The 25247-nt window shown below is 43.5% G+C and overlaps 2 protein-coding genes across 12 annotated transcripts in view; one reads left to right on the top strand and one right to left on the bottom strand.

The window, feature by feature from the left end:
• LOC110488259 (myocyte-specific enhancer factor 2D homolog) overlaps nt 1-20145 on the top strand; it is a 32364-nt gene extending 12219 nt beyond the window's left edge. For 2 of the 11 annotated variants that reach the window (XM_036971780.2, XM_090228364.1), the window contains exons 2-12: nt 3519-3864; nt 7420-7623; nt 8182-8325; nt 8583-8790; nt 9454-9510; nt 11105-11286; nt 13274-13400; nt 14521-14683; nt 15367-15435; nt 16018-16065; nt 16624-20145. In XM_036971780.2, the coding sequence (XP_036827675.2) occupies nt 3811-3864; nt 7420-7623; nt 8182-8325; nt 8583-8790; nt 9454-9510; nt 11105-11286; nt 13274-13400; nt 14521-14683; nt 15367-15435; nt 16018-16065; nt 16624-17068 (1701 nt within the window). In that variant the 5' untranslated portion in view covers nt 3519-3810 and the 3' untranslated portion in view covers nt 17069-20145. Of the gene's footprint in view, nt 1-3518; nt 3865-7419; nt 7624-8181; nt 8326-8582; nt 8791-9453; nt 9511-11104; nt 11287-12361; nt 12392-13273; nt 13401-14520; nt 14684-15366; nt 15436-16017; nt 16066-16623 lie in introns of all 11 variants that reach the window. The other 9 variants (XM_090228366.1, XM_090228367.1, XM_021560409.3 and 6 more) reach the window with 8 other exon arrangements.
• Nucleotides 20146-21281: 1136 nt separating this feature from the next.
• Nucleotides 21282-24271, bottom strand: tmem79a (transmembrane protein 79a). Its single transcript, XM_021560411.3, is given in 5 exon segments — nt 21282-21428; nt 21430-21585; nt 22359-22587; nt 22850-23035; nt 23415-24271. Coding segments are annotated over 5 exon segments (1320 nt in total). The 5' UTR covers nt 24136-24271; the 3' UTR covers nt 21282-21400.
• Nucleotides 24272-25247: the final 976 nt, after the last annotated feature.

Below are 25247 nucleotides of genomic sequence, written 5' to 3'. Positions count from 1 at the left end.
AGGCTAAATTCATTCATTTCTTTCCTGGAAGAAAATATTACAAATCTGGAATAGTGAGTGAAAAGACATTGGAATCAAGGACTGATCTCATTTTCAGGAGGGGGTATAAAGCAAGTCGTAATGTCCTGGATTACCATGAATATGGTGATTAGCTTTTTATGTACTATTTTCTTGCCAAATATAGACAGTCACTTGCATGCAGTTTCATTGTGCCATAGGGTTCTATCCAGATTAAGCACTCTTGACGCATATATAATGTTGTTTGATAATGGAAATGATCACAGGGAAGGAACCCTTGGGTGGTCTTGGAGTTCATGTTCCTGTCATGGCCAGTGACGTCAGTCAACATAGGCAAAGCCCTGCTCTAACACGGTCTTAAATGGTACTTGCCATCATATAAACATACGATTTACGTTTGTTTTCAGTCGTGCTATTGGAATGGAGAGCTTTGGTGGCTTTGTCATTTCTGATATGCGGTTTGGGCGAATTAGGTCATGTTTAATTCACCGTTAATTTGTTGTGTTCACATGAATGTATTTTGCCCTGCATTTACAACTTAAGGCTATGTGCCTTTATTGCTTACTCATGGAACTTTTGCATGAACTCTTGAAATGGCAATCGTTTGCGAGCCGGATTGTGCGATTCCAAGCTCAAATATGTTTAGGTATCTCAAGATTGTTCTGGCAATTCTAACATGGAAACTTCATTAGGAGGAAGAATGTTTGACATGCTTTTTACATTTGTATCACACATTTTTATTTATCATGATGAAAGTGGCCATTTTAGGCCCTTTTTCGACCTATACATTGTTCCTGTAAGACCCTGATCTAAGATCCAGACAACATCTTGGGTGTCATTATACTCCTTTAGTGTGCTCTGAAATATGGAGTATGTCTTGATTCTGAAATAAACATGTTCACATTAATTTATTCAACATAAATATTCATAACTCAAAACTACCATTTTTGATTTAGTTAACTTTTAAGACGTTGTTTGGAACAAATACATTTCCAGAGTGGGCTCTCTGCTAATGTAGGGCTGGGAATTGCCAGGGACCTCACAATACGATATTATCACGATCATTTGGTGCCGAAATGCGATTTGATCTTCCAAACATATTTTGCTTACCGTATGTCTGCTACAGAGGGACAAGAGCGAGCAATGAGAAACCAAGTTTTGGAAATAAAAGTGCTGAAAACAAATTAGCTCCCTATTTAAAAGGAAGATGGCAACACCGATTCAACCATAAAGCCAGAGAGGTTTTCCAATGCCTTGCAAAGAAGGGCACCTATTGGTAGATGGGTAAAACATTTAAAAAGCAGACATTGAATAACCTTTTTTGAGCATGGTGAAGTTATTGAATTACTCTTTGGATGGTGTATCAATACAGGGATTTCACCATGAGGCCAGTGGTGACATTAAATCAGTGATAGGAAAAAACTGAGGATGCTTCAACATTGAAGTTACTCCACAATACTAACCTAAATTACCTTGAAAATAAGAAAAATATTCCAAAACATGCATCGTGTTTGCAACAAGGCACAAAAGTAAAACTGCAACGATATTAACTTGATGTCCTGAATAGAAAGCGTTATGTTTAGGGCAAACACGTCTGAGTACCACTCTTCATATATTCAAGCATGGTGGTGGCTGCATCATGTTATGGGAATGCTTGTCATCGGCAAGGACTACTGAGTTAGTTTTTTTTTAGGATAAAACAGGACAGGCAAAATCCTAGACGAAAACCTGGTTCAGTCTGAACAGAAAGTGTGCTAACAGCTGCTCCAGCATGTGAACTTGTGAATATGAAAGTGGGTGGCACAGACACATATGTACTAAAGGACACAGGTGGGTTCTGACTGAGGCAGGGGTACTATGGTCTGCACGAATTTACCTGGTTTCCTTTTTGTCATTTTGTTATAGTACAATTTACCTCCACATTGATCCTGGTGACCCCTTGTGTATGCAGGATTTCCCTCCAGCTGAGTATTAATTGTAATCAATGCACTTAGCATCTAGTGAAGCTGCAATACTGTACAATACATGGAATGAGATTGGAATAGAGATGCTTTCCCTTATGCTTCTGATCCCAACGTAGGGAGGGCAGTAGGCTATAGCCTGGGTTTGTTTCAAAACCACTCATGAATTCATAGAAGCCAAAACTCAAAAAATGTGTGGTTGGTACAAACAAGTGCTAAATAACAAGAGGTTCTTGTTAATTGAACACAGTTTTACAAAGCGCTTATAAGGCCCTCTTGAGATGTGGGACTACTTACACCATTGTCTCATTTCCAGGAGAGTCCCATGAGAGGAATATGAGGATATAATTCATTTTTGTGGCCTCTTCAAGAAAATGTATGCTGAACAGAAGTGAAACCCTGCTGAGTTAGACAGCATATTGTGTGGACTATGGTTAAAAAATAGGACCAATGGCTTTGTCAGGAAGTGGCTGATGTTCGAGGGTATGGCTAATTCCGGGCACGTGTAAATTCACTAGGCGAATAAAGGCCCTTCTGATATCTATTAGTCATTCAGTCCCATGTACAGTATCCAACTCTGAAATCACCTCAGAATGTTCTGGAACTGTGAATGTGTCCACTACCGCTGTGATATTGCTTAACGCCCCAAGGAACAAGGTTTGAGTTGACTCCAAAGAACGAAATTGCCCATGTTGCTTCTTATCTTGTCATCTAACTTCAGCCTATGAAACATCATGCTACATGCTAATATGCTACATGCTAGCCCTAGCTACATACTTCTCCTCTAACACGCTCACCTTGAAGTACAAACAACCCCCCCCCCAGGGGAGAAATGTGTCTTGTGTGAACACCGGTATTTTTAGATGCCTGTCGTAATCCTTCCGTCTCTCCCTCTGATGTCCTTGTGCATGGGAATTCCCCCTCCTGGGCAGCTAACGCTTAGCACGACACCCTGTTGTTGTCATAGACTAGCCTCTATGAATAGGTGAGGGCTTTCGCTAATCGGTTGGAAGCGCCAGCGGCGGTTGGCATGCCTTTCCTCAGTGTGGGGTTGTGGGATCACATCTGACCAGGGAGGAATGACAATTGCAGGGTGACGTCGGAACCTTTCTGTCGTTGAGCTGCGGTGTGTGTGTGTGTTTACACTGTCTGATGGAGAAGCATAATAGCTGTTGGCTCGGTGTGAAGGGGTGTGTGTACTCAGACAGGTCAGACAGTGTTACCTGGGCTATTGTCCTTGAGCCACACGTTTTGAACAAAAACATGTTTTTCCCTCGCATAACTCTGTCCACAGTACTTACGGATATGTTCACAGTAAAGTTGCAGTATTCAGAGCAAATCTTCTTTGCTGAATAAATCCAATTAATACATTAATAGCTTGGTTAGCTTTTTTCCCCTCACAGTGTAGCGTAGACGACAGATTCTGCTGCATTCTGGTCACATAGTCAACAACAGTCTCTTCTATGAAAACACATTATAATGGCTGTGTGTACATGAGGAATGTAGACGTAACTCTCTCTCTCTCTCTCTCCCTCCAAGGAGTGACATCGTCCTCACCACAGCAACGGTCGAGAAACTGGTGACCTTTGACCTGAGCGAACAATGAACTGAGGGCAACTCTCAACCAGCTCTACCAACGGCAGACCCTCTGCCCTGTCACCCTAGACCTGGGCAGAGGAGTGTGTGTGTGTGCGCGACTGCACGTGGTGTTAATGAGTCTGCCCGTACTCTAGAAAGAGCTAATAGGCTACACTCCCTCTCTCCTCGTCTGAGAGGAGGCACCTCTGACCCTTGACCCTGATTGACTGACCCCAACCAACCACCAGGAAGCATGGGGAGGAAAAAGATTCAGATCCAACGGATCACCGACGAGAGGAACAGACAGGTGAGACAGAGATGAGTGGCCGTGTCTTCATAGTCTGGACCAGGGTGTTATTCAAGGGCCTTGAATATAGTCAACTCCTTATAAGATGGGCGAGAAAGATGTGTGGCCTTGTCTCTTTCAATAATGAAAAAAGGCATCCTTCCTCCCAATCCAGTCATATCCAGGCGGGCCGATGTACAGTTGAAGTCGGAAGTTTACGTACACTTAGTCACTTAGTCATTAAAACTTGTTTTTCAACCACTCCACAAATGTCTTGTTAACAAACTAGAGTTTTGGCAAGTCGGTTAGGACAACTACTTTGTGCATGACACAAGTAATTTTTCCAACAATTGTTTAGACAGATTATTTCACTTATAATTCACTGTATCACAATTCCAGTGGGTCAGAAGTTTACATACACTAAGTTCACTGTGCCTTTTTAAACAGCTTCGAAAATTCCAGAAAATGATTTCATGGCTTTAGAAGCTTCTGATAGGCTAATTGACATCATTTGAGTCAATTGGAGGTGTACCTCTGGATGTATTTCAAGGCCTATCTTCAAATTCAGTGCCTGTTTGCGTGACATCATGGGAAAATCAAAAGAAATCAGCCAAGACCTCAGAAAAAAATGTAGACCTCCACAAGTCTGGTTCATCCTTGGGAGCAATTTCCAAACGCCTGAAGGTACCACGTTCATCTGTACAAACAATAGTACACAAACACCATGGGACCATGCAGCCGTCACACAGCTCAGGAAGGAGACGCGTTCTGTCTCCTAGAGATTAACGTACTTTGGTGCGAGAAGTGCAACTCAATCCCAGAAGAACATCAAAGGACCTTGTGAAGATGCTGGAGGAAACCGGTACAAAAATATCTATATCCACAGTGAAACGAGTCCTATATCGACATAACCTGAAAGGCCGCTCATCAAGGAAGAAGCCACTGCTCCAAAACCGCCATAAAAAAAGCCAGACTACGGTTTGCAACTGCACATGGGGACAAAGATCATACTTTTTGGAGAAATGTCCTCTGGTCTGATGAAACAAAAATGGAACTGTTTGGCCATAATGACCTTCATTATGTTTGAAGGAAAAAGGGGGAGGCTTGCAAGTCGAAGAACACCATCCCAACTGTGAAGCACTGGGGTGGCAGGATCATGTTGTGGGGATGCTTTGCTGCAAGAGGGACTGGTGCACTTCACAAAATGGATAGCATCATGAGGGGGGGAATTTGTGGATATATTGAAGCAACATCAAGACATCAGTCAGGCAGTTCAAGCTTGGTTGCAAATTGGTCTTTCAAATGAACAATGACCCCAAGCATACTTCCAAAGTTGTGGCAAAATGGCTTAAGGACCACAAAGTCAAGGTATTGGCGTGGCCATCACAAAGCCCTGACCTCATTCCTATAGAAAATTTGTGGGCAGAACTGTAAAAAGCGTGTGCGACCAGGGAGGCCTACAAACCTGACTCAGTTACACCAGGTCTGTCAGGAGGAATGGGCCAACATTCTTATTGTGGGAGGCTTGTGGAAGGCTACCCAAAGCGTTTGACCCAAGTTTAACAATTTAAAGGCAATGCTACCAAATACTAATTAGGAGTATGTAATCTTCTGATCCACTGGGAATGTGATGAAAGAAATAAAAGCTGAAATAAATCATTCTCCTATTATTCTGACATTTCACATTATTAAAATAAAGTGGTGATCCTAAATGACCTAAGACAGGGAATTTTTACTAGGAATAAATGTCAGGAATTGTGAAACTGAGTTTAAATGTATTTGGCTAAGGTAAATGTAAACTTCTGACTTCAACTGTATGTGTTAGACCTCCAAGGCCCATTTGACACCATGGGCCAGATTCACTAAATGTTTGTACTGGTGCAAACTATACACCTGTTGAAATAAATGTACCAAAAAAAGGTCAAACATAACTGTAAGCTTTTCTTCCTTTCTCTTCAGCTAATGGTTTACAGTTTGAGCTTTTTATCCTCCTAAAAATAACAGGTGCAAATGTAGATCTTTCCCTGTATTAATGTACTAGTGTTAGTGTCACTGCCCATTAATGAACATCGTATCAGTGTTGTAGTGTAATGTTACTGTTTTCTGGGTTTGTACAGTATAGTGTGTGCAGAATGTATCTTTTAGTCTTGTTTGAGGGTGTGCGTTTGACTTGAATGGAGCTCTCACGCACCCGTGGCCCTTTCTGAGAGTGCATAGTGTTTCAGGCCGAGCAGGCACAGAGTTCAAACCGACATGGAGTCAATCAGATCACACACAGCCCTGCGGACAGCTGCTCCAGATAAATCAGAATGTCCACAGCAGCTGCAGACCAGTGGACACAGTCCTATCAGGGACAGAAGTTACTGATCTGTGCGCGTGTGTGTGTTTTCAAAGGGTGAATGTGTGTGTGTGGGGGTAGGTGTGTGTTGAGAAAGGTGAGTGTTTGCATACGTGTATGTTTGAAAGGGTAAAAGTGTGGGAGTGGGATTGTGACTGGGTGTGTCTGTGCTACGGTCTTGGGAAATCTGTTTCTGCCTGCTTCTTGTTCACTCACCACCCTCCTATTCGTCTGATGTTGCGATTTTTGATTAGATTAATTTATTAGTCATGAATGGTTAAATATTAAAATAATCTTCCTGGTTGTACATTGCAAAACGCAGAAAATACCCACAATACACAGAGGGTACATACAAAACATATTAGCATTGCACTTAAGGTACAATGCTATGGTCGGTTTACGATGTTGACTATTCGGTGACAATGTACCTCATTCACTATTCCTACTACAATAACAACTGTGATTGCCTCAGGTCATTCATAAATGTACACACAACATACAGGATACATTGAAATCAAATCCATAATTGCTGACCCAAGGTTACGTATCACTGCAGTAGCATTTCGTAATAGCATATTACAAAACCATAACCCCAGTAGATGTTACACCCTTCCTTGTCCTCTATCGCTCTTCCGTGTGCGCACTTGCATGTGTGTTTTTGACGTAAAAGTGGGAAGATTCTCTATATCTGGTGGGGGTGGGGGGGTATTCTGAAGGAAGGATATTGAAGTCCCTTATCAGTTTTCTCATCAAAGCATCTCATTTGCATGTTCAGGGCTCTGAGCAACATGGGGAAGGAGAGTTGGGAAAGAGAGAAGGGTAAAGATATGGAAGCTGAAGAGAATGGGGTTAGTCGCATGTGGGTCATGTTCATTAGGCACAAAACTGAAGAAAACACTGAAATGGAAGGAGACGTTTTTCGTGTTTTGAAGCATTTTGCTACAGTGTGCCCTAATGAAAATGTCACTGAAGAACCAGAGTGGCACTAATTCACTCCATTGCAGATAAAGGAAGCCCACTCAGATTTTTAACACTGTCGGCACTTGTTAATGACTTAAATTGACACTTTCTACAGACACCACAACTCAAACTCATTTTCACTTTCCTCAACCTCTGCGATCTCTTCTCACCTCCCTCCATTATGTTATGTAAATCCCTTTGTGACAATGCTGATGGGGAAAAAAAGTGCTTGTATAAATAAATCAAATTGATTCATTCTCTATCCCCTCCCAATGCAGGTGACGTTCACCAAGAGAAAGTTTGGCCTGATGAAGAAGGCGTACGAGCTGAGTGTGCTGTGTGACTGTGAGATTGCCCTCATCATCTTCAACCACTCCAACAAACTGTTCCAGTACGCCAGCACCGACATGGACAAGGTGCTGCTCAAGTACACCGAGTACAACGAACCCCACGAGAGCCGGACCAACGCCGACATCATTGAGGTAAAGCAAACAGAAAGGGCTATCAGCCTCTGACCGTACCACTTTAGCTTGAGACTGCCTGGAATGCCAAGTGGGCAGGGTTTGCACTTTTTGTGACACTTCGATTGGTTCCACTGCGCCAGCCAAGCTCAATCTGCACAGAACAATGAACCTTATTGCAACCAAAGTGTCGTGGCTTCTTTGTAGAAAGGGAATGGGAATGTTGTCTCAGAACTGATCTGATCTGTGTGTCTTCTTGCTAAGTCCGGAGGTCTGAAACTCTCACCATTTTTGATGAAGTGCACCGGATGCTTAGTATTGTCACAGATCGTTTTGTACTGTATTCCCAACTCCTGTTGTCATTTAGCAATGAATTTGATCATATAAAGTTGGCTATACGGCACAACCGATCTGGAACCAGGCTATCGCACAAATGTACCTTGAAATTGTCCTCCCTCAGACGCATAATTCAACAATACAGCTCGACTGTACTTGTTCCAATTCAGCCAGATGGACCTTCAGCTCCCATCCTTAGTTCTCATCTCCCACCACTCTTTTTTTCCCATCCTGTCTTCACAGACGTTGCGAAAGAAAGGCTTCAACGGTTGCGAAAGTCCCGAGCCGGACGGAGAGGACTCCATAGACCAGAGCCCCCTGAACGACGACAAATACCGCAAGACCACCGAAGACCTAGACATCCTCTTCAAGCGCTACGGTGTCAGTGTAAGCATCTCCCCTTTTCCTCACCATCTCCCCCAATCTAAAACACCTTGCCCTTAGCTAGCCACTATCCCTTAGTATGGGTGATAGCACTGGGATAGGTAAAATAAGTGCAATGAATGGTGGTACTCAAAGGTTTTCGAAACACTGAACTATATGGTGGAAGCTCCACTTCACCTACAGCAGTTTGATGCTGCTATTCTTCCATTGTCTTCCACTGAGCCAATGTTGAAAAGTGCTAACTATCAAATTTCTTTCAGTCTGCGGTCCCGCCCCCCACATTTTCCATGCCCGTCACCGTCCAGGCTTCTAATCAGAACACATTGCAATTCAGCAACCCTGGCAACGCCATGGTGACCACCTCCTACGTGACGTCGCCGTCTGACAACCACCACCTGTCGCCCCAGCAACCGGCGCTCCAGAGAAACACAGTGTCTCCTGGGTTGCCACAGCGACCGGCCAGTGCAGGTGAGCGAAAGAGCGGGATGGCCTTCTACTGTGGCATCTGTGGGAAATGAGGTCATCTTTCCTCTCCACACAAACTCTGTGCTCTGCCATAGCCAGTGTCCTGTTCATTAGGACATGCGACGGAAAACGTAAAAAAAATGTTTTGCAACAGAAAATGAATGAGCGTTTCTTAAGTCCAGGTAGTCCCTCCCTGTTTCAGTCCATTTGCTGCCAAATGAACAAGACCCTGGTTCCAATCAATGAGTTGTTACAATTCAATGAATTGGAAACCTTTTTCAAGTCCATGTTGTTCTGAAGCAATGAATCCAGATGACCTGGGATCAAACACGCGTGTATTTGATTATTTAAATATTTACTTTCTATGTATTTGAGTATTTTCTAATAATGTGGCCAAAATCATCTATTTCTATTGGAATCATTTGAAAGTATTTTGCAATTTTATAAAATATTTTCAAATACTTTTTTCCAAATATATTATTTCAAACACTCCTATGACCTGGGTTCAAATGCATGGGAATATTTATTTGTATTTGAGTATTTTCAAGTACATGCCTATCTGAATACTTATAATGTGTGTGAAAGTAATATAATTTTTTTTAAATTCAGTTTCCGCTAGGAGTGTTCATATTGTTCTTGCTAAGCCAGTGTTTATCATTTCAACAGGTGCTATGCTCGGGGGCGACCTGAACAATTCAAATGGAGGATGCCCAAGTCCAGTCCGTGAGTAACCTTATGACAGACTACTCTACAATACCACTTCTACTGACAGTACTACGCTCGTTGACAGTCAATTTGTTAAGAAATGGATGTACTCATTGAAAAAGGGCTAATTTAATCCAATATCTTAGGTGCTAGACAGAAAAATGTCTGCAGTATGATTTGCTCCCACAGAGATTTCTGGAGATGCTCAAATGACAGAACTTTTCCAAATGTCTCAATAAATATCAGCATATTAGAGATGTGGATGTTGCTTTTTTTTCAAGAAAAGGGCCTGCTAAAAGAATGTGGAAAAAGTAAGGGAAAGTGAAAAACATATGTTATGCTTGTCACATTGCCAAGAGCAATCATATACTCCATCCAGGGTCCAGTCCTTAGTAGTTCCTCTCCATCTCTTCCTCTATCTTCTCTGCCATTACTGTCCCAGATTACTGAGACTGCCCCGGATCATCTTGGAATGTCTCCATTGACGTCAGCTGGTGTCCCTAGCACTTGCCTGGATAGACACCAGAGCAATGTGGGAGCCAGGCGGAGAGGGAGACCCAGAAGGTTCAGGTGTCAACCCTCCCTTGGGGAGAAATCAAATCTAGCCCCAGGCTTTTGGCAAGAGGGGAGGCCTGGTGTTCAGAAGGCTTGAAGCACGCAATCCAGGGATAGCTGAGATTATGGTGTAAAGACAACTTGTCATGTGTCATTGTGTGGCACGACGACATGTTTTTCTGTGTACTTTCTGCCGTGGAATGTACACAGTTTCTCACAGCTCATGAGCAATGCAAGCTGACTATGGGCACTTTTTAAATTTCCAAACATTGTTTGTCATTGAGTTACGAGTTGGGAGCACATCAGGGGTGTCTGTTGTCCCCCAGCCAATGGTGTAGTGTTATTTTAATTTTTTTAGGTGTGGGAGTGAAAAGTATGATGGCATAATTTCTCAAAGTTTGTACTGACCGATGTAGCCTATTGAATATCATTAGAACATTATATCGTTATAGAATATGCAGAAAATGCATCCTCCAATTGCAATGTCTGCCTATGCCTATTGTCTGAAGATTTGTTTGTTTGTTGTGTTTTACCCCATTTTTCTCTCCCCAATTTCGATCTTGTCTAATCGCTGCAACTCCCAACAGACTCGGGAGGCAAAGGTTGAGTCATGGGTACTCTGAAACATGACCCGCCAAACCACTCCTCTTAACACCCAGCCGCATGAGCCAAGTAATGCGCGATGTGCCAAGTAAAGCCCCCCCCCCCCCCCCCCCCCCCCGGCGTTTTCTTGGTGTATTCCAACACAAAATCTTTTAAAATCCTGCATCGTTCCGATTATCGCATTGCACAAAAAAAAAAACCTGTCCCAAGAAGGCAGCCTCCCTCCCTCATATATTTTCCTCTGTGACCATGGATAGTTGACGGATAGATTAAAACATGGCTCTGTGCTGTATGTCATATAAGCTCCTTACAGATCAGTGATGATGAAATAAAGGACTTTTAGCCTCTGAGGTTTCATCTTCTAAATACACTAAGCAATTCCTGCTGTGCCAGGTGTTGATTTACCTGCATGGGTTTTGTCATTTATCTCGCTTCCTTCCTTTTCCCCTTCCAGCTAACGGATACATCAGTGCCAGGGCCTCCCCGGGCCTCCTCTCTGTCTCCAATGGCAACAGCCTGGGGAAAGTAGTTCCGGCCAAGTCCCCGCCCCCGCCTCAGAGCCCACAGATGGTCAACAGCCGCAAGCCAGACCTCCGGGTAATCACCTCTCAGGGTGGGAAGAGCCTGATGCAGATGGTGAGCTCAACCAAGCTGAACCACTAAGTTCAATCAGAACCAGGCCATACCAGGTCTAACTGGGGTCAACCAGGCTTTACCAGACTAAATGGGACATGTCTGTGTTTTGTTGACTTTAATTGCATCAAAATAGTAATTGATGCGGGTTGTGACTCTTCCCCTTCCACAAACTCTTTTGACACTTATTATGCACATGGTCATCTCAGTTTCGTAGCAAGAGTGAAATCTAGTATGGACTTTGGAGTTGTTTTTTTTTCTAGTTAAAGATTTTTATTTTAGATTTGTGCCTCCACCAAAACCACCAGATTGCCGAAACACAACCTGTGCAATCTAGAGTAAGCAAAGGTTATAAAATAAATATTATATCATACACTATAATATCAGTAAAATACACTGATTGTACAAAACATTAGGGACACCTTCCTAATATTGAGTTGCACCACCTTCTGCCCTCAGAACAGCCTCAATTCACCGGGGCAAGGACTCTACAAGGTGTCGAAAGCGTTCCACAGGGATGCTGGCCCATGTTGACTTCAATGATTCCCACTGTTGAGTCAAGTTGGCTGGAGGTCCTTTGGGTGGTGGGCCATTCTTGACACACACGGGAAACTGTTAAGTGTGAAATCCCCAGCAGCGTTGCAGCTCTTGACACACTCAAACCGGTGCGCCTGCCACCCACTACCATACCCCGGCACTTAAATCTTTTGTCTTGACCATTCACCCCCTGAATGACACACATTACACAATCCACGTCTCAATTGTTTTAAAGCTTAAAAATCCTTCTTTAACCTGTCTCCTCCCCTTCATCTACACTGATTTTGAAATGGATTTAACAAGTGACATTGATAAGGGGTCATAACTTTCACCTGGTCAGTCTGTCATGGAAAGAGCAGGTGTTCCTAATGTTTTGTACACTCAGTGTAGTATCGTTGACAAACAGGACCTTTGCCTCTCTGTTCACGGTCTTCTGTCCAGCATGACCTTGAGTCAACGGTCGGCCGAGACTAGGGATTCATGTGTTTGGGTTCAGAGAAAGGTCAGTGGCGTAATTATGTCCGCTCCCGCCCCTTTGCAGACAGATGATGAGCTGGAGATGGTGAGCGAGGTGAATTTGTTTTGTTTTTTTCTCCTGTCACTCGCATGTGTCTCTGACTGTTGACCTTCCCCCTACATTCACATGGTCACAAGTGTGCAATGCAACGCTCATGAGTGTGTCATTTTAAAGGCCAAAGTATATTCTCTTTGGCTATGGTCCAATGGCATGTGGTGGTATGGTCATGAGTTTATAGTCGCCACCGGGACTGCATGTGGTTTTAGGGGTCGTACTTGTGTGACTCCAAGCATGACTGCATATAGTCCTACAACTATGATCAGTTGCTGTAATTTAAGGTGAAAAATAAAGATTCCTTCAAGCTACGCTAGCATCTATCAGTGGGAATGTTAGCAACTTTGGGCGACGGTTGCCACACACTTCGCTTGGATCATCTTCATCGTTTTTGTCGGCCCATTTTCTTCCATCAACGCTGACACTGTTGGGCGGCATGATGGGTGTCATTTCACTTGGCAGTTTGTTGCCACCACCAACTTGCAGCACGTTCCCTGTCCATCTGGAAACTGCATGGGGTTACCCAAACAATGAATGGCATGCATTTTTAAAGGGATAATTCACTTTTTGAAGTAAGCTTATTCATTTTAAAATGTGAACTATTCCTTTAAGGCTCACGTTCAGCCTGGCAATGCCACCACCACTATTGTGTGTGTGATGCATGACGTCAAGTCTCCCGACTACACCTCCACCTAATACGAGATACATTTTGAAAAGCTTGTCATGAGTCCAACCATATCAACATTTGACATTCGATCATGTCGAAGTTCCATTCATTTGAATACACAGGTTTTAAACATGTCGCTCATTTCTGTCAAACACCAAGGTTTAAATTCTTTGTTTATTTGGTCTAACATTTTCCCTCATTTCCTTTCTTCCCAGAATGCCCAGCGTTTGGCCGGCGCACAAGTGGCCCAGGCGCTTACCACGCCAGTGGTCTCCGTGACAACGCCCAGCCTCCTGGCACAGGGGTTGCCCTTCTCCGCCATGCCGACAGCTTACAACACAGGTTACCTGAAGCATGAGCAGATTGCTACAAATGCTTATACACTGAACAAAAATATAAACGCAACATGTAAAGTGTTAGTCCCAAGTTTCATGAGCTGAAATAAAAGATCCCAGAAATGTTTCAAACGCAAAAAAAGCTTATTTCTCTAAAATGTTTTTTACATCCCTGTTAGTGAGCATTTCTCCTTTGCCAAGGTAATCCATCCACCTGACAGATGTGGCATATCAAGAAGCTGATTAAACATGATCATTACACAAGTGCACCTTGTGCTGGAGATAATAAAAGACCACTCTAAAATTTGCAGTTTTGTCACACAGCACAATGCCACAGATGTCTGAAGTTTTGAGGGAGTGTGCATTTGGCATGCTGACTGCAGGAATGTTCACCAGAGCTGTTGCCAGATAATTCAATGTGAATTTCTCTACCATAAGCCGCCTCAAGTTGTTTTAGAGAATTTGGCAGAATGTTCAACCGGCATACGACGCCATATGGGTGAGCAGTTTGCTGATGTCATCGTTGTGAACAGAGTGCCTCATGGTGGGGTTATGTTACAGGCAGGCATCTGGACAACGAACACAATAGCATTTTATCGATGGCAATTTGAATGTACAGAGATACCATGATGAGAACCTGAGGCCCATGTCGGAAGGATCTATACACAATTCCTGGAAGCTGAAAATGTCCCAGTACTTCCATGGCCTGCATACTTACCAGACATGCCACCCATTTAGCATGTTTGGGATGCTCTGGATCAAAGTGTAAGACAGTGTGTTCCAGTTTCCGCTAATGTCCAGCAACTTCGCACAGCCATTATTAAAGAGTGGGACAACGTTCCACAGGCCACAATCTATAGCCTGATCAACTTTATGCAAAGGAGATGTGTCACGCTGCACGAGGCAAATACTGACTGGTTTTCTGATCCACGCCCCTACCTTTTAAAAAAAATCAGAAATCAAAATCAGTCGTTTCAGAGTGGCGGAGTAACAAAGCACTGCAAAAAGCACCATAGCTGCACTAGTGTGTACAGAGTTCCTATATAGATTGATTCATTTCAACATTACACATGAAAGGAAGTGAACGTGGCTGAACCATTTTCCCCTCTGTCTTTCGCCTCCCTCAGAATACCAGCTGACGAGCGCTGACATCACCGCTCTCCACGCCCTGGCGTCACCAGGCGGCCTGCTGCAAGGCAACGTGTCGTGGCAACAGCAACCGTCTTTGTCCCAGCAGCAGCAACAGCAGCAACAGCAACAACTTAGTCTGGCGTCGCTTAGCAACTTGGTGTAAGTCCATCCTTGCATTGCCACGTCACAAAGCAACCATGAAGCCCTCCTCCGTTCTCTATAAACCAATTGATGACTGTCGAGCTGTCCATCAAAACACTATGCGACTGGCCATTCCTGTCATGTAGCATAGTGTCCCCATGTCATTTGTAGCTGCAAGCAATTCACATCCTTTAGATGGGGTCTGTGAATTGGTGTCACCGACATATGCCACCCCAGATCCTTTTCTTCTTGAAGCACCATCGTTTTTGTTAGGGATGTGACTTAATACAGGATTTGTTTTAAAGTTTATATACTGATAAAATACCTAATTATCTTAGGTCAGATGCCAGGTATTTTCCTCACACAGGGCACAAATAAGGACGGTCGTATTATGCTGCGTTGTGGCTCCACACTCAGCTTTACGATGGCAGCACACAGGATAGTTGCTTATAACCTCCAAAGCTGCAAGAGAAAAGTCACCGTTTTGTCCCAAACAGCAAAGGTCAATGGTCAAAATGGATCCCACTGCTGGCACCAATACCTCCCCCCAGCCCAGCCAAATCCTCCAGTGGTCAATTGACCCACATAATAGAGGTCAAAATGGCCACCATGCACACACACTCAGCAGGCCCTTTTCTTGAGTCACACAGCCTCAGTAGCCTGTGTGACTGAGTGAGTGTGTTCTCTCCTTTTGTCCACAGCATGTGGGGCATGGACAAACAGAGCGGGGACCTGTCTAGCCAGATCTCCAGTCTGGCGGCCAATCTGAGGTGAATGTCTTTGCCGAGGTGTCCCTTCGGGTGGATGGGGACTGTTCTCTATTCCATGTTTTCCTTCCTTAAGAACACAGACCCCTTTTTCAGAACAATTTTATTTTGGACAATGCCAAATACATTTACAAACACTAGCAAAGTATTTTATTATAAAGGGAGAGTTGTCTTTTCCAGATGGTGACATATATTAGCATTAACCACAGGGGGGGCACAAAGGCTTGCACTAACATTGAATCAGGCAACGGTCTGTCCAGAGAGCACTTATGAAAACCATTAAATATTATTTACCACTCCTTAAAATGTGGTCACAGCTTTTATTTTTTTTAATGCTTCTTCTATATTGGATGAAATGGGATTGGGCACAACTTCAATCTATTTATGATCTATCTATCCCTAACATATACATATTTCCATTCATGTATTATTATGTACATCTATTTTTGTTTGCATTGCTGTATCGATGGATCGGTAGATTGATGAATACTAATATACCCCCTTCATGTACACCTTTCACTTGCATAGCTACATACTCTGTCATTTTCTTTTGCAAGTGTCTCCAATGTTTCTTTCTCCCCACAGCGCCTCGCAGTCCAACCTCCTCTTGGGTAGAGATGAGTGGTTGGGCCGGTACTGTATTTCACCGTACTATGTCATGTCTGTGCGCTTTTGGCTGCCCCGGCATGTCAATTCTGTGGTGGTGATTTACACTTGACCAAAGTTCCCAGGTTTTTCAGAAAATTCCGGAACCGGGAATCCTCCAACTGGGATTTTTGAAAAATCCCGTTTCTGGATTGTTTTTCCTGAGCCGCCATGATCTCTTGTCAAATCACCCCTTCATACACAGACAATTTCATGCTTTTCTAATGCTGTTGGCCTGTTTTTGTATGGATTTTGGGAGCTTGAGGGTTACTTTTACTTGTCAATTGCTTGGAATGGATTTGATCATCAATTCAAATGGTGTTGCTGCTACTACTATGCCTTGTTGGTGCTCTGTCTTGTGATTAGGGGTTCCCTCCGAAACGTCACATGAGAAACCTGTCACTGTTTGTATTGCAATACATTGTAATTGTCAAGTGAAACTCACCCATCCTGTTTTCTTTCTCTTAATTTCCATCTCTGTGCTTAATCTTTGTCCATCTTTCCCCTCCCCTCTCCTGCACTTCTCTCCCTCTCTCTGACGCTCAGGCCGGTGGGGCACATACCTCAGGGCACCATGCTGACTGTCAACACAAACTCCAACATGAGCATCAAGTCTGAGCCCATCTCGCCTGGCCGAGACCGCCGCTCCCCGTGCCCCCCGATGTCCTCATCGGGGGGGGGCGTCCAGACGGCCGCGCCCCCGCCACAATACCCTGGTTCCCTGCTGTGCCTGGAGCCCCCAACCGGCCGTTCCCCCGCCGACAGCCTCAGCAGCAACGGCAGCTCCTACGAGGGCAATGACCACGATGACCCTGCGGCAGGTGGCGGAGGAGGAGGCATCGGCGGAAGTGCAGCGGGCAACATGGGCAACCCTGGCCGCTCCCTGCCCCCCGAATTCAGCCCCTCGGTGGAGCTCCTGCGGGCCCAGAATGAGGCGGAGCAGGAGGGAGCCAACATAAAACGCATGAGACTCGATGCGTGGGTCACATAGAGGCCATGGCGCCAACATCATCGACCCCTGAAGCACCAAACACAGAACACCCCCCCCCCCCACCTCCCGCCATTTTCCACCCCCACTTCGCTGCCTCCATCCAAAGAATTTGCCTCCACCTACCCAGCTCCCCAGGACTCAAAGCAAAGACAGAAATGTATGGGCTTGTGCTCCACCTGAGGGGAGGATGGTATAGTGTGCTGTTGGATTTTGTATTGGGCAGCGCATTGAATATACAGGCTCAAAGAATCTCGATGCTGTCCCGCTCAAATTGAGTTTGTGTGTTTTGTGGGAATTGACACTTGCGCTATCAGGATGATAAGAAGATAATGGATGGATTTAAAATAGAACATATTCTCCTAAATGTTTTGACTGCTCATTGCTGTTTATACCAGGCGTAAAAGTGAATCTAGAGATGTTAGTTGAAACGTCACGTATTTTAATTTGAGCACGACTGTATCGTTAACAGTACGACGGAAGGCTTTTGCTGTGTTTGCTTGACACAAGTGCTAGTTTTCACCGTGGGACTTTCTGCCCTGTTGACTCTTCAGTTCTGTTGTTTGATATAATTAGCACTGTCTGCTTCAGAAAGCACCCCTTCAAAATGCACTTTGGGAATGACTGTTTTGACGAGCGCTGCTTGCAAAGATTGCTGGCTCAGCTTCATCAGTGGCACTGAGCGAAGAGACCCCAGACGGGCAAACAGGATGTCCGGTCGGTCCGGGATACACAGGAATGGATCCCACCGCTGCCACCAATTTCCAACACCCCAGCCAAAGCCTCAGGTGGCACTCTGTGGTCAACTGGCACTGTCAGCCAAGGCCAAATCGAGCATCTTGCCAGAGTGCCGATATCAACCTCTTTTCCTAAATGCCAAATGCCTCGGACGCAGTACAGGGACACTGAAGAATATTGTTCAGTAATTATGACTGACCACCTCCACGAAACAGTAAAAAAAAACACTCAGACTTTGGTTCTGCTCTCAATATCTCTATGCTCAGATGTACTTTGTGTCGTCACCTGTGTTTCCTTTCTGATTTTGAAGGAATTGTTGCGATCTTTGTTGCACCAGAATTTAGGCTAGATGCTGAGATACGTGTCACAGGACTTCTAAAGGCTCGTTCTACTAGTAGAAGACCCCGATGCAATGCATATTTAAAGTTTGTTTTGGACTTCTGGTTGCTCTCTTTAAGGAAGTATTTGGTCTTGGCATTTTGGACACATTCATAAAGGTTAGAACTGTTGAACTGTAGTTTTGGGGAATTAAGAGTAAGACTTTGTATACAATTATTATACAAAAGCGTTTTGATGTTCCCTTAGCTTTCTGCAGCTCTTTGCAATGTTTCAAAAGAGCTGTTTCAGCAGAATGGAAAAATACATATTCTATATTTCTATAGCTTCAGTTGGCAGCAAAGCAGTAGGCTTTTCAATACAGATGTGTGTTCATATGAATATATTTGCATAGACTTCGCTAGGTATCCCTAAAACAAGCAATGTGTTCATTCTCAGTGGATCTGTTTGCATATGAGTGTGATTGTGATATGTTTCGAGCTACGATGCAGGAGTCCTGCCGCAGTAGCCGAGAAGTTTGTTTCAGTAACCTATATAATGCTCGTGTTGATGGTGTGCACTTTCTGTCTCACTCTTGAGGCCTGCTTGGCTGCGGCGTCAACATGCCCTTTGGCCTCACGCTCTGAACCCAATCCCCAATAATCAAAGTCTAGCGATAGACCACTATATAACAAATTATAGAAATAAAATGGATTGTACTATTAAACTAGTACAATTGCATTGAATCATGGTATTTTGTCTTAAAAGGATCAGACTTCGTAAACTACAGTATACACTGTCAGGCTGAGCGAAAACGAATGCTACTTTATTTGAAATAATTTGCCGATTTTTGAAGTCACATTTTAATCATTCATATGAAATCATGTTTTCATATGCCTCACCCTCTGCCGTGAGCTACGTCCTAATGGAGTTGTCCTATTTGACACAATGTAAGAAGGCGGTGTTGATTTCTATAAATGTATCTACTGTACATTATGCAACACAGATTTAGTTTCATTGCCTGCTCAGGGTATCCCAGGGTTCAGTGCGTATGGCTGGCACCAGTGACCTTTCTTGTGGGGAGCAACGTTGCAGATAGAAATGTAATGTCTAGAACTATCTGAACTTTTGTGTAGTCACGCCCACCTCAGTCTGAGGGAGCGGTCCCTCTGGTTTGAGACATTTGACACCACACTGATTTGGTTTTAACACCCTGACACTTGCAGGCCACTCATGTACAAAAGGTTCTCTGTCCAATCTAGCAATGTAGTCTGAAGACAATCTATAATGTTAAATGAAAAACCTGCACCCTTTTTTTTTTTTTCTTGTGTAAAACGTTTTCTAGATCTTACTATTTTTCAAGTGTTTATTTGTGCTGGTGACAGCTCCATTGTCTTTTATTAATATTATATTATTATGGAGCTTATATTTTTCTGGTATTTTGTGTAGGATATTCAACCTTTTATTTAATCGACCTTATATACATATGTGAAACTGGCTTCCTTTCTTGAAACTTGCTAGAATTGCACGATCAGTTATTGTGACATAGCAAATGCAATGAAGGAAAATACCAGTTAAATGCTGCAATATTGATTTAAGATATGAACATTTATTTATGTGGAGGGGGTGAAACTGAAATGAGCAATTAACCCAATTCGAAAATGTAAATGCGTGGGATTATACAAAACAAATATATGTTACATACATTAAAAAAGAAATCACAATGCATCACAAATGAGTAAGAGAACCTCATAAGAAATGTAGCATAAGAAAAACAAATGATAGCTAATATATTGTGCTCGGTTAGTCTGCTTTGGGTTTTCGTTGTAAAGGTTATTTTTGTTTTTGAGAACGATATACATTTTGTGTATATTTTCATATACAATGTATGCACTGATGTTATTAAAATTCTATACCGCTTTTACAAAAGTGTTTGTTGTACCAAAGTATCCAAGTCCCTTAACCTTATCCTTTTTGCGTATGTTTTACCGTATTTTATATATTAAATAGACAAATTGAGTGAAAAAGTGATCTTGTCTTCTTTTGAGCTGGCTGTCAATCCCCATCTCATCCCTTGGCTCCATGATGTCATGACACAACTCGGGGAATACTAGGTGCTTTATGAGATATCATTCCATTAAGACAGTGCCAACCATATTGAACGACAATGTCCAAAAGGAATACAACAATTATATCAGCTGGCTGCCATTTTACAAACAATGTACTGATTTGTTCAGTGCTTTTATGGTACTGTACAGACATAAGGCACATATTGCGTGTAGGTATTAAATTACACTTCATTCCCAGCCATTGGGAGTATTAAATGCTGTAACAAATTTGGAAATGAAATGTAAACATTGCACAGTTGAAACAATTATAGCCGCTGTGACAACCCTCCCAGTCTGCTGTATTCTTTCTCGTTTTCCTTATTAGGATGTCGGTGGGAGACACCGGGAGGGTCGTCAGCAAAATGGGACACACCTGGGCCCAGGATAAATACACATCTTCCCCATTCATTGAGACTCTCTCCGTGCAGACACACTTGATTTTGGTTGTGGCATTTTTGTGGCCATTTTGTTTGTTTGCTTTGGCACCATTCAACACCCCTCATTATCATATCTATGCATGCAACCACTCACACTATTGTATTTTGTTATTCCTTGTCTCCCTCGTTGTTACGGGCTTCCAGCCTGTTTGACACTGCATTTTTTTATTTCTTAAAAGTCAACTCCGCACTACATTTATACTTCAGCAAAGTTGCACTCAAGTCTTCACAAATGTCAGTAACTTGAAGACCCCGTGATTGGGAGTCCCATAGGGCGTATGGCACACAATCCTGCAATTACAAGCAACTTCTATGGGGTTGCTAGCCTCAAGTCATTGTATTTCACCATCGACCACTGCAAATGCAATCCAATGTTTCAGATGAAATCCAAGCTGATGAACTTGATTGATTCTTCCCCCCCTTACTCCTTCCAAATCAACACCATGACAGTTGTGTAGAGCTGAATGGGTACCAACAACATTTCAAACAAACCTCAGTAGGGCAAAACATTGGGGAATGTGTGTTATATTGTGAACACACTTGCATCTCTGACATATAGAGTAAGGAATACATTTCTATCTGCAAGGTTGCACAACGTTTGCCTACTGAGCACGGCCCTATCAGAAAGCAAATTGGACATATTCCCATGTCATTTATCCTTATATCTTTCAGATCTACACAAGTGTCTAGGGACTGGGGGTCCATCTAGGCTTCAGGATATCTACTCCTCTTCCTCCTTAGCCCCACCAACTCTGCCGGGGTGGCAGTGGGCGGGGCCACATCAAAGACAGCCCCTTCACTGAGTGACGAGCACACAAAGTAGAGGTTGGCACCCAGCATGACCAGTATGGGCAGGAAGGAGAGGCCGAAGCCCAACCCCCTCACACTGCTGCCTAGGGACACACACACCCAGTAGATCAGCCTGTAGGGTGAGCGATCACAACAAGATCAGCCAATTGGGTCACACGAACCCAGTAGTTCAGCCTATAGAAGAAGAGACATGGGGCAAGTTCATTTTGCATGGCCCGGGTGGGTGGAGATTTCACTTAAGGACCAATGGAATGGTCTAAAACTATGCCATGTTAAACGAACTCGCCCATATTCAGTGAATATTAGTAACCGCTGTCATATTGCCCCAGTCTAAACTTAAGGTAGACTACATAGCAGGAAGTATCTTCAAATGACTAACAGAAAACATCAAAATTCCGGTCTGCCAAGATTAATTCAAATCTCCAAAAGGCGACGCAGAACAATAAACGAATACCAGATAACTCTATGGGTCAGAGAACATGGAGATAATATACAGAGAACGGATCAAGTGTTTACAAACATGATGTAAAAAAGGTCAGAAAATATAAGGATAACAATGTTGACTGAAAGTATGGATCAGCGATAAGGGAATGCTACTACCCATCTGCACAACACAACCCATTCTGCACCCACAAAGCAGTATTACCTATCCCTCCACAAAATACATGGCCCTTGTTGAGAAAGGGGAACAATGGCCACGTTTTAGGGTGACTACACTGCAGACGTATGCCCAATCTCAAAACAGCTGATTATCTAGTGATGCCACGTCGGCTACATCTCTGCTACCTGCAGAGTGAATGCACATAATCACACACACAAATAAACATACAGTGTAGAATGCACTGTCACCACTGAGGCAGAGTAGTGAACATACATTTCACACACCTGCCGAAGGCAAAGACGATGGTGAGCAGGGGCACAATCTTGAGCAGGTCCTGGCTGATGTAGGTGGCCATAATGGCCAGTTGCAGGAAGTAGAGCAGGAAGATGGAGAGCGAGTCAACCACATAGTGCCGGTGCACCGCCATCTCCCGGCTCTCCTCCCCTACCTTGCCCTCGTAGAGGGGCGTTACGGCGCCGTAGTGCAGCCGCGCCACCCCCTGCACCAGCACACCTGGGAGAGGAGAGGAGGGAAAGAGGACAGTGCAAGGGATGGGGATAGAGGTAGGGGGAGAAGACGATTGTTTCCCCTCCCAGAGGATGAATAAGACAAAAAAAGCGAGGAACAGCAAAGCAATGCATACATGAGAGTTCCATTTTCTTTATTAAAACATTAGCATTGCCAAGAGCAAGAAGTAACACACATTATGAGTCTATTAAATGGCTAATAGGCAACAACGTCATGTCGCAGCCCAACCCTAATAGTCCAGTCTTACCTAGAATGATGGGTATGACAGCAAAGAAGGAGCAGCGTAGTGTGTACACCAGCCTGAGAGGGGCGCTGTCCATTGGCGGGGCATCAAAGGGCAAGAGGGCATAGCCACCCCACACGAGTAGAGGGAATAGAACAGCTGCAGCACCAATGCCCAGGCCAAGTTTCAGAACGTCCCCGCAACACATATCTAAATAACAGAGGAATCTGGGTTCAATTAATTACAGCCAAATATGGGGAAAATTGCTTTTTAAAAAAAACAAAAAAGTTGTATTATAATAAAAACTAATTAAGACTTAAAAGGAAAAAAAAAGGGGTGTGCTGTGGGATTATTTTAAATACTCTGATGAGGTAGGGTTTCAGATGTTTTCAGAAGATGGGCAGGGAACAGGGAATCTGCTGTCATAGCTTCAGGGGGAACGGATCAGATAAAAAATAAATGTACCATAAATGATAAAATAAAAAATAAAAATTGAATCAACATAATGACAAATATTTGTTTCATAGTAATGCACTTCAATCCCTGAACTGATTGACATAAATGGTTTTGATCCGGCACTGGTACATACGTGTGTAGTTGTCCCGCTCCTCTGTCCATTGTGGGTAGTAGTATACTGGTGGGACTGTATGTGTCAGGGGCTCTAAGAAAGAACTCTTCTCAGTGTCCATTTCCTCATAGTAGTTATTTTCGGGTAGGAACTCCTCCCAGTTTCTAGATGGACGCACTATCACTGTCGGAGTGAAGACCTGCATAGCCTTTTCTGGCATCCAATTCACTGGGCTTTCCTCTTCATCTTTATTAAGCGAACCATCCCTTTCCTCATCTTGGCCTCCATCCACCTCCTCATCTGTCCATCTCTCTCCCTCCGGCATGCTTTCTCTCCATTTTGCCTTTCGCTCACTCTCTGGCTGTCTCTCCTGTCCCTCCAGAAGCTATTGGCTCCCTATCTCCCTCTCCTCCCCTTCAGTTCCCTCACTCTCGGACGGTACACTTCCTTTCTCTCCCTCTCGCACCATCTCTTGGTCTCCCGGCCATGGCAAAGTGCTAGGCTGAAAGGCAGCTGAGCTGGTTGCCTCCTCCTTCTCCTTCTCATCCTCCTCCCCCTTTTCTTCTTCCATCCTCCTGTGCTCTAGGCCCAGTTGTTTCGATCCAGGTGTTTGAGGTCCTGCAGCAGTAGACCCACTGGTTGTAGAAGGCCCTCCAGCTCGGTCTTCATCTGGCTCTGGGTTTAAAGTCAGGTGCTCTGACATCACTGTTTCTCTGCCTGTCTCGGTCTGTATGATATTCATGTCTAGGGGCTATGTGTTGTGAGTGCAATTATTGGCCCGTCTGTCTGTCTGAAAAGTGACTATTTACCATTGTGTTTCAACATTTCAAATGATATTCCATAAAACAAGTTGGTACAAAACATTCTCATAAGGGCAAGTCCCACTGATTCACCTGAAAGGAAAGAGAAATAAAACTATGTATTACCGTGGGACTACAAATCAATCTATTTGATAAGCTAACGAGTTGTCAGTGAGCATTGAACTTTAATCTTTTAAATGGAAGGAGAAAGTTAACTTTTCCTGTGGAAAGTGGGAATGATCAACATTCTCTGTGGAAAGTGGGAATGATCAACATTCTTATATACAGTTGGTAAAGGTAAAGAAATAAGTATTAGCCTACTTTATATCAATTTGTAATACACTGCAGAAACAGAGAGCTTACAGAGAAGGAATGTTGTGGTAAAAATTTGCTTTGCGAGTCTGGTCTAACGATACTGGACCAAATCCATAGTGAAAACACCAAGACATAAGGAACTTTGAACCCTGTAGCCTAATTGTAGTTAGACTGACTTACCTGATGTCTAGGCTCCTGCTGTTCCATGACATTCAATTATGATGTTTTAATTGTGTAAATAAGTTAACTTGTCCTAGTGTTTGTCAAAGTCGGTCGTAAAGTGAAACTTAAGTAGGGGTGGGTTGTTTCACAGGTGTGTCAAGGTAAAGCACTGCGGGACATTTGTGTAGTTGCAAAGGCAGTATCATGTGACAACTCTGTCCACGATTACGTTTTCTACAATGCCATAGAGAAAAATTGTATTTTTTTTGTAGGCACTAACTCCGCCATGGTTTATCCCAAAACCCTATTGTTTTCACATATGTATGGCTGAACCAACCATAAGTAATTTATTTCCGGGTTTTTGGACTACAATCTGGCTAGGTCAAAACCACAGATATAATATTGCGATAGAGAGGGGTTGTTAAACAAACTTTTGTCTATATACCATGTTAAACCCATCTGGTAATCTTTAGAAATTATTTTATTCATTTTAATCGGTGAAGATGCATCCTCTCGTCGTAAATATAGGCTACCCATAATATTTTATTTTCATAAATCTCAGGTAGGCCAACATTAG

The sequence above is a fragment of the Oncorhynchus mykiss genome, chromosome 30 (assembly GCF_057628025.1).
Source record: "Oncorhynchus mykiss isolate SJ-2025 chromosome 30, ASM5762802v1, whole genome shotgun sequence".
In the NCBI taxonomy this organism is placed as follows: Eukaryota; Metazoa; Chordata; class Actinopteri; order Salmoniformes; family Salmonidae; genus Oncorhynchus; species Oncorhynchus mykiss.
The sequence above is the reverse complement of the archived record's forward strand: the minus strand, read 5'-3'. Positions and strand labels throughout refer to the sequence as shown.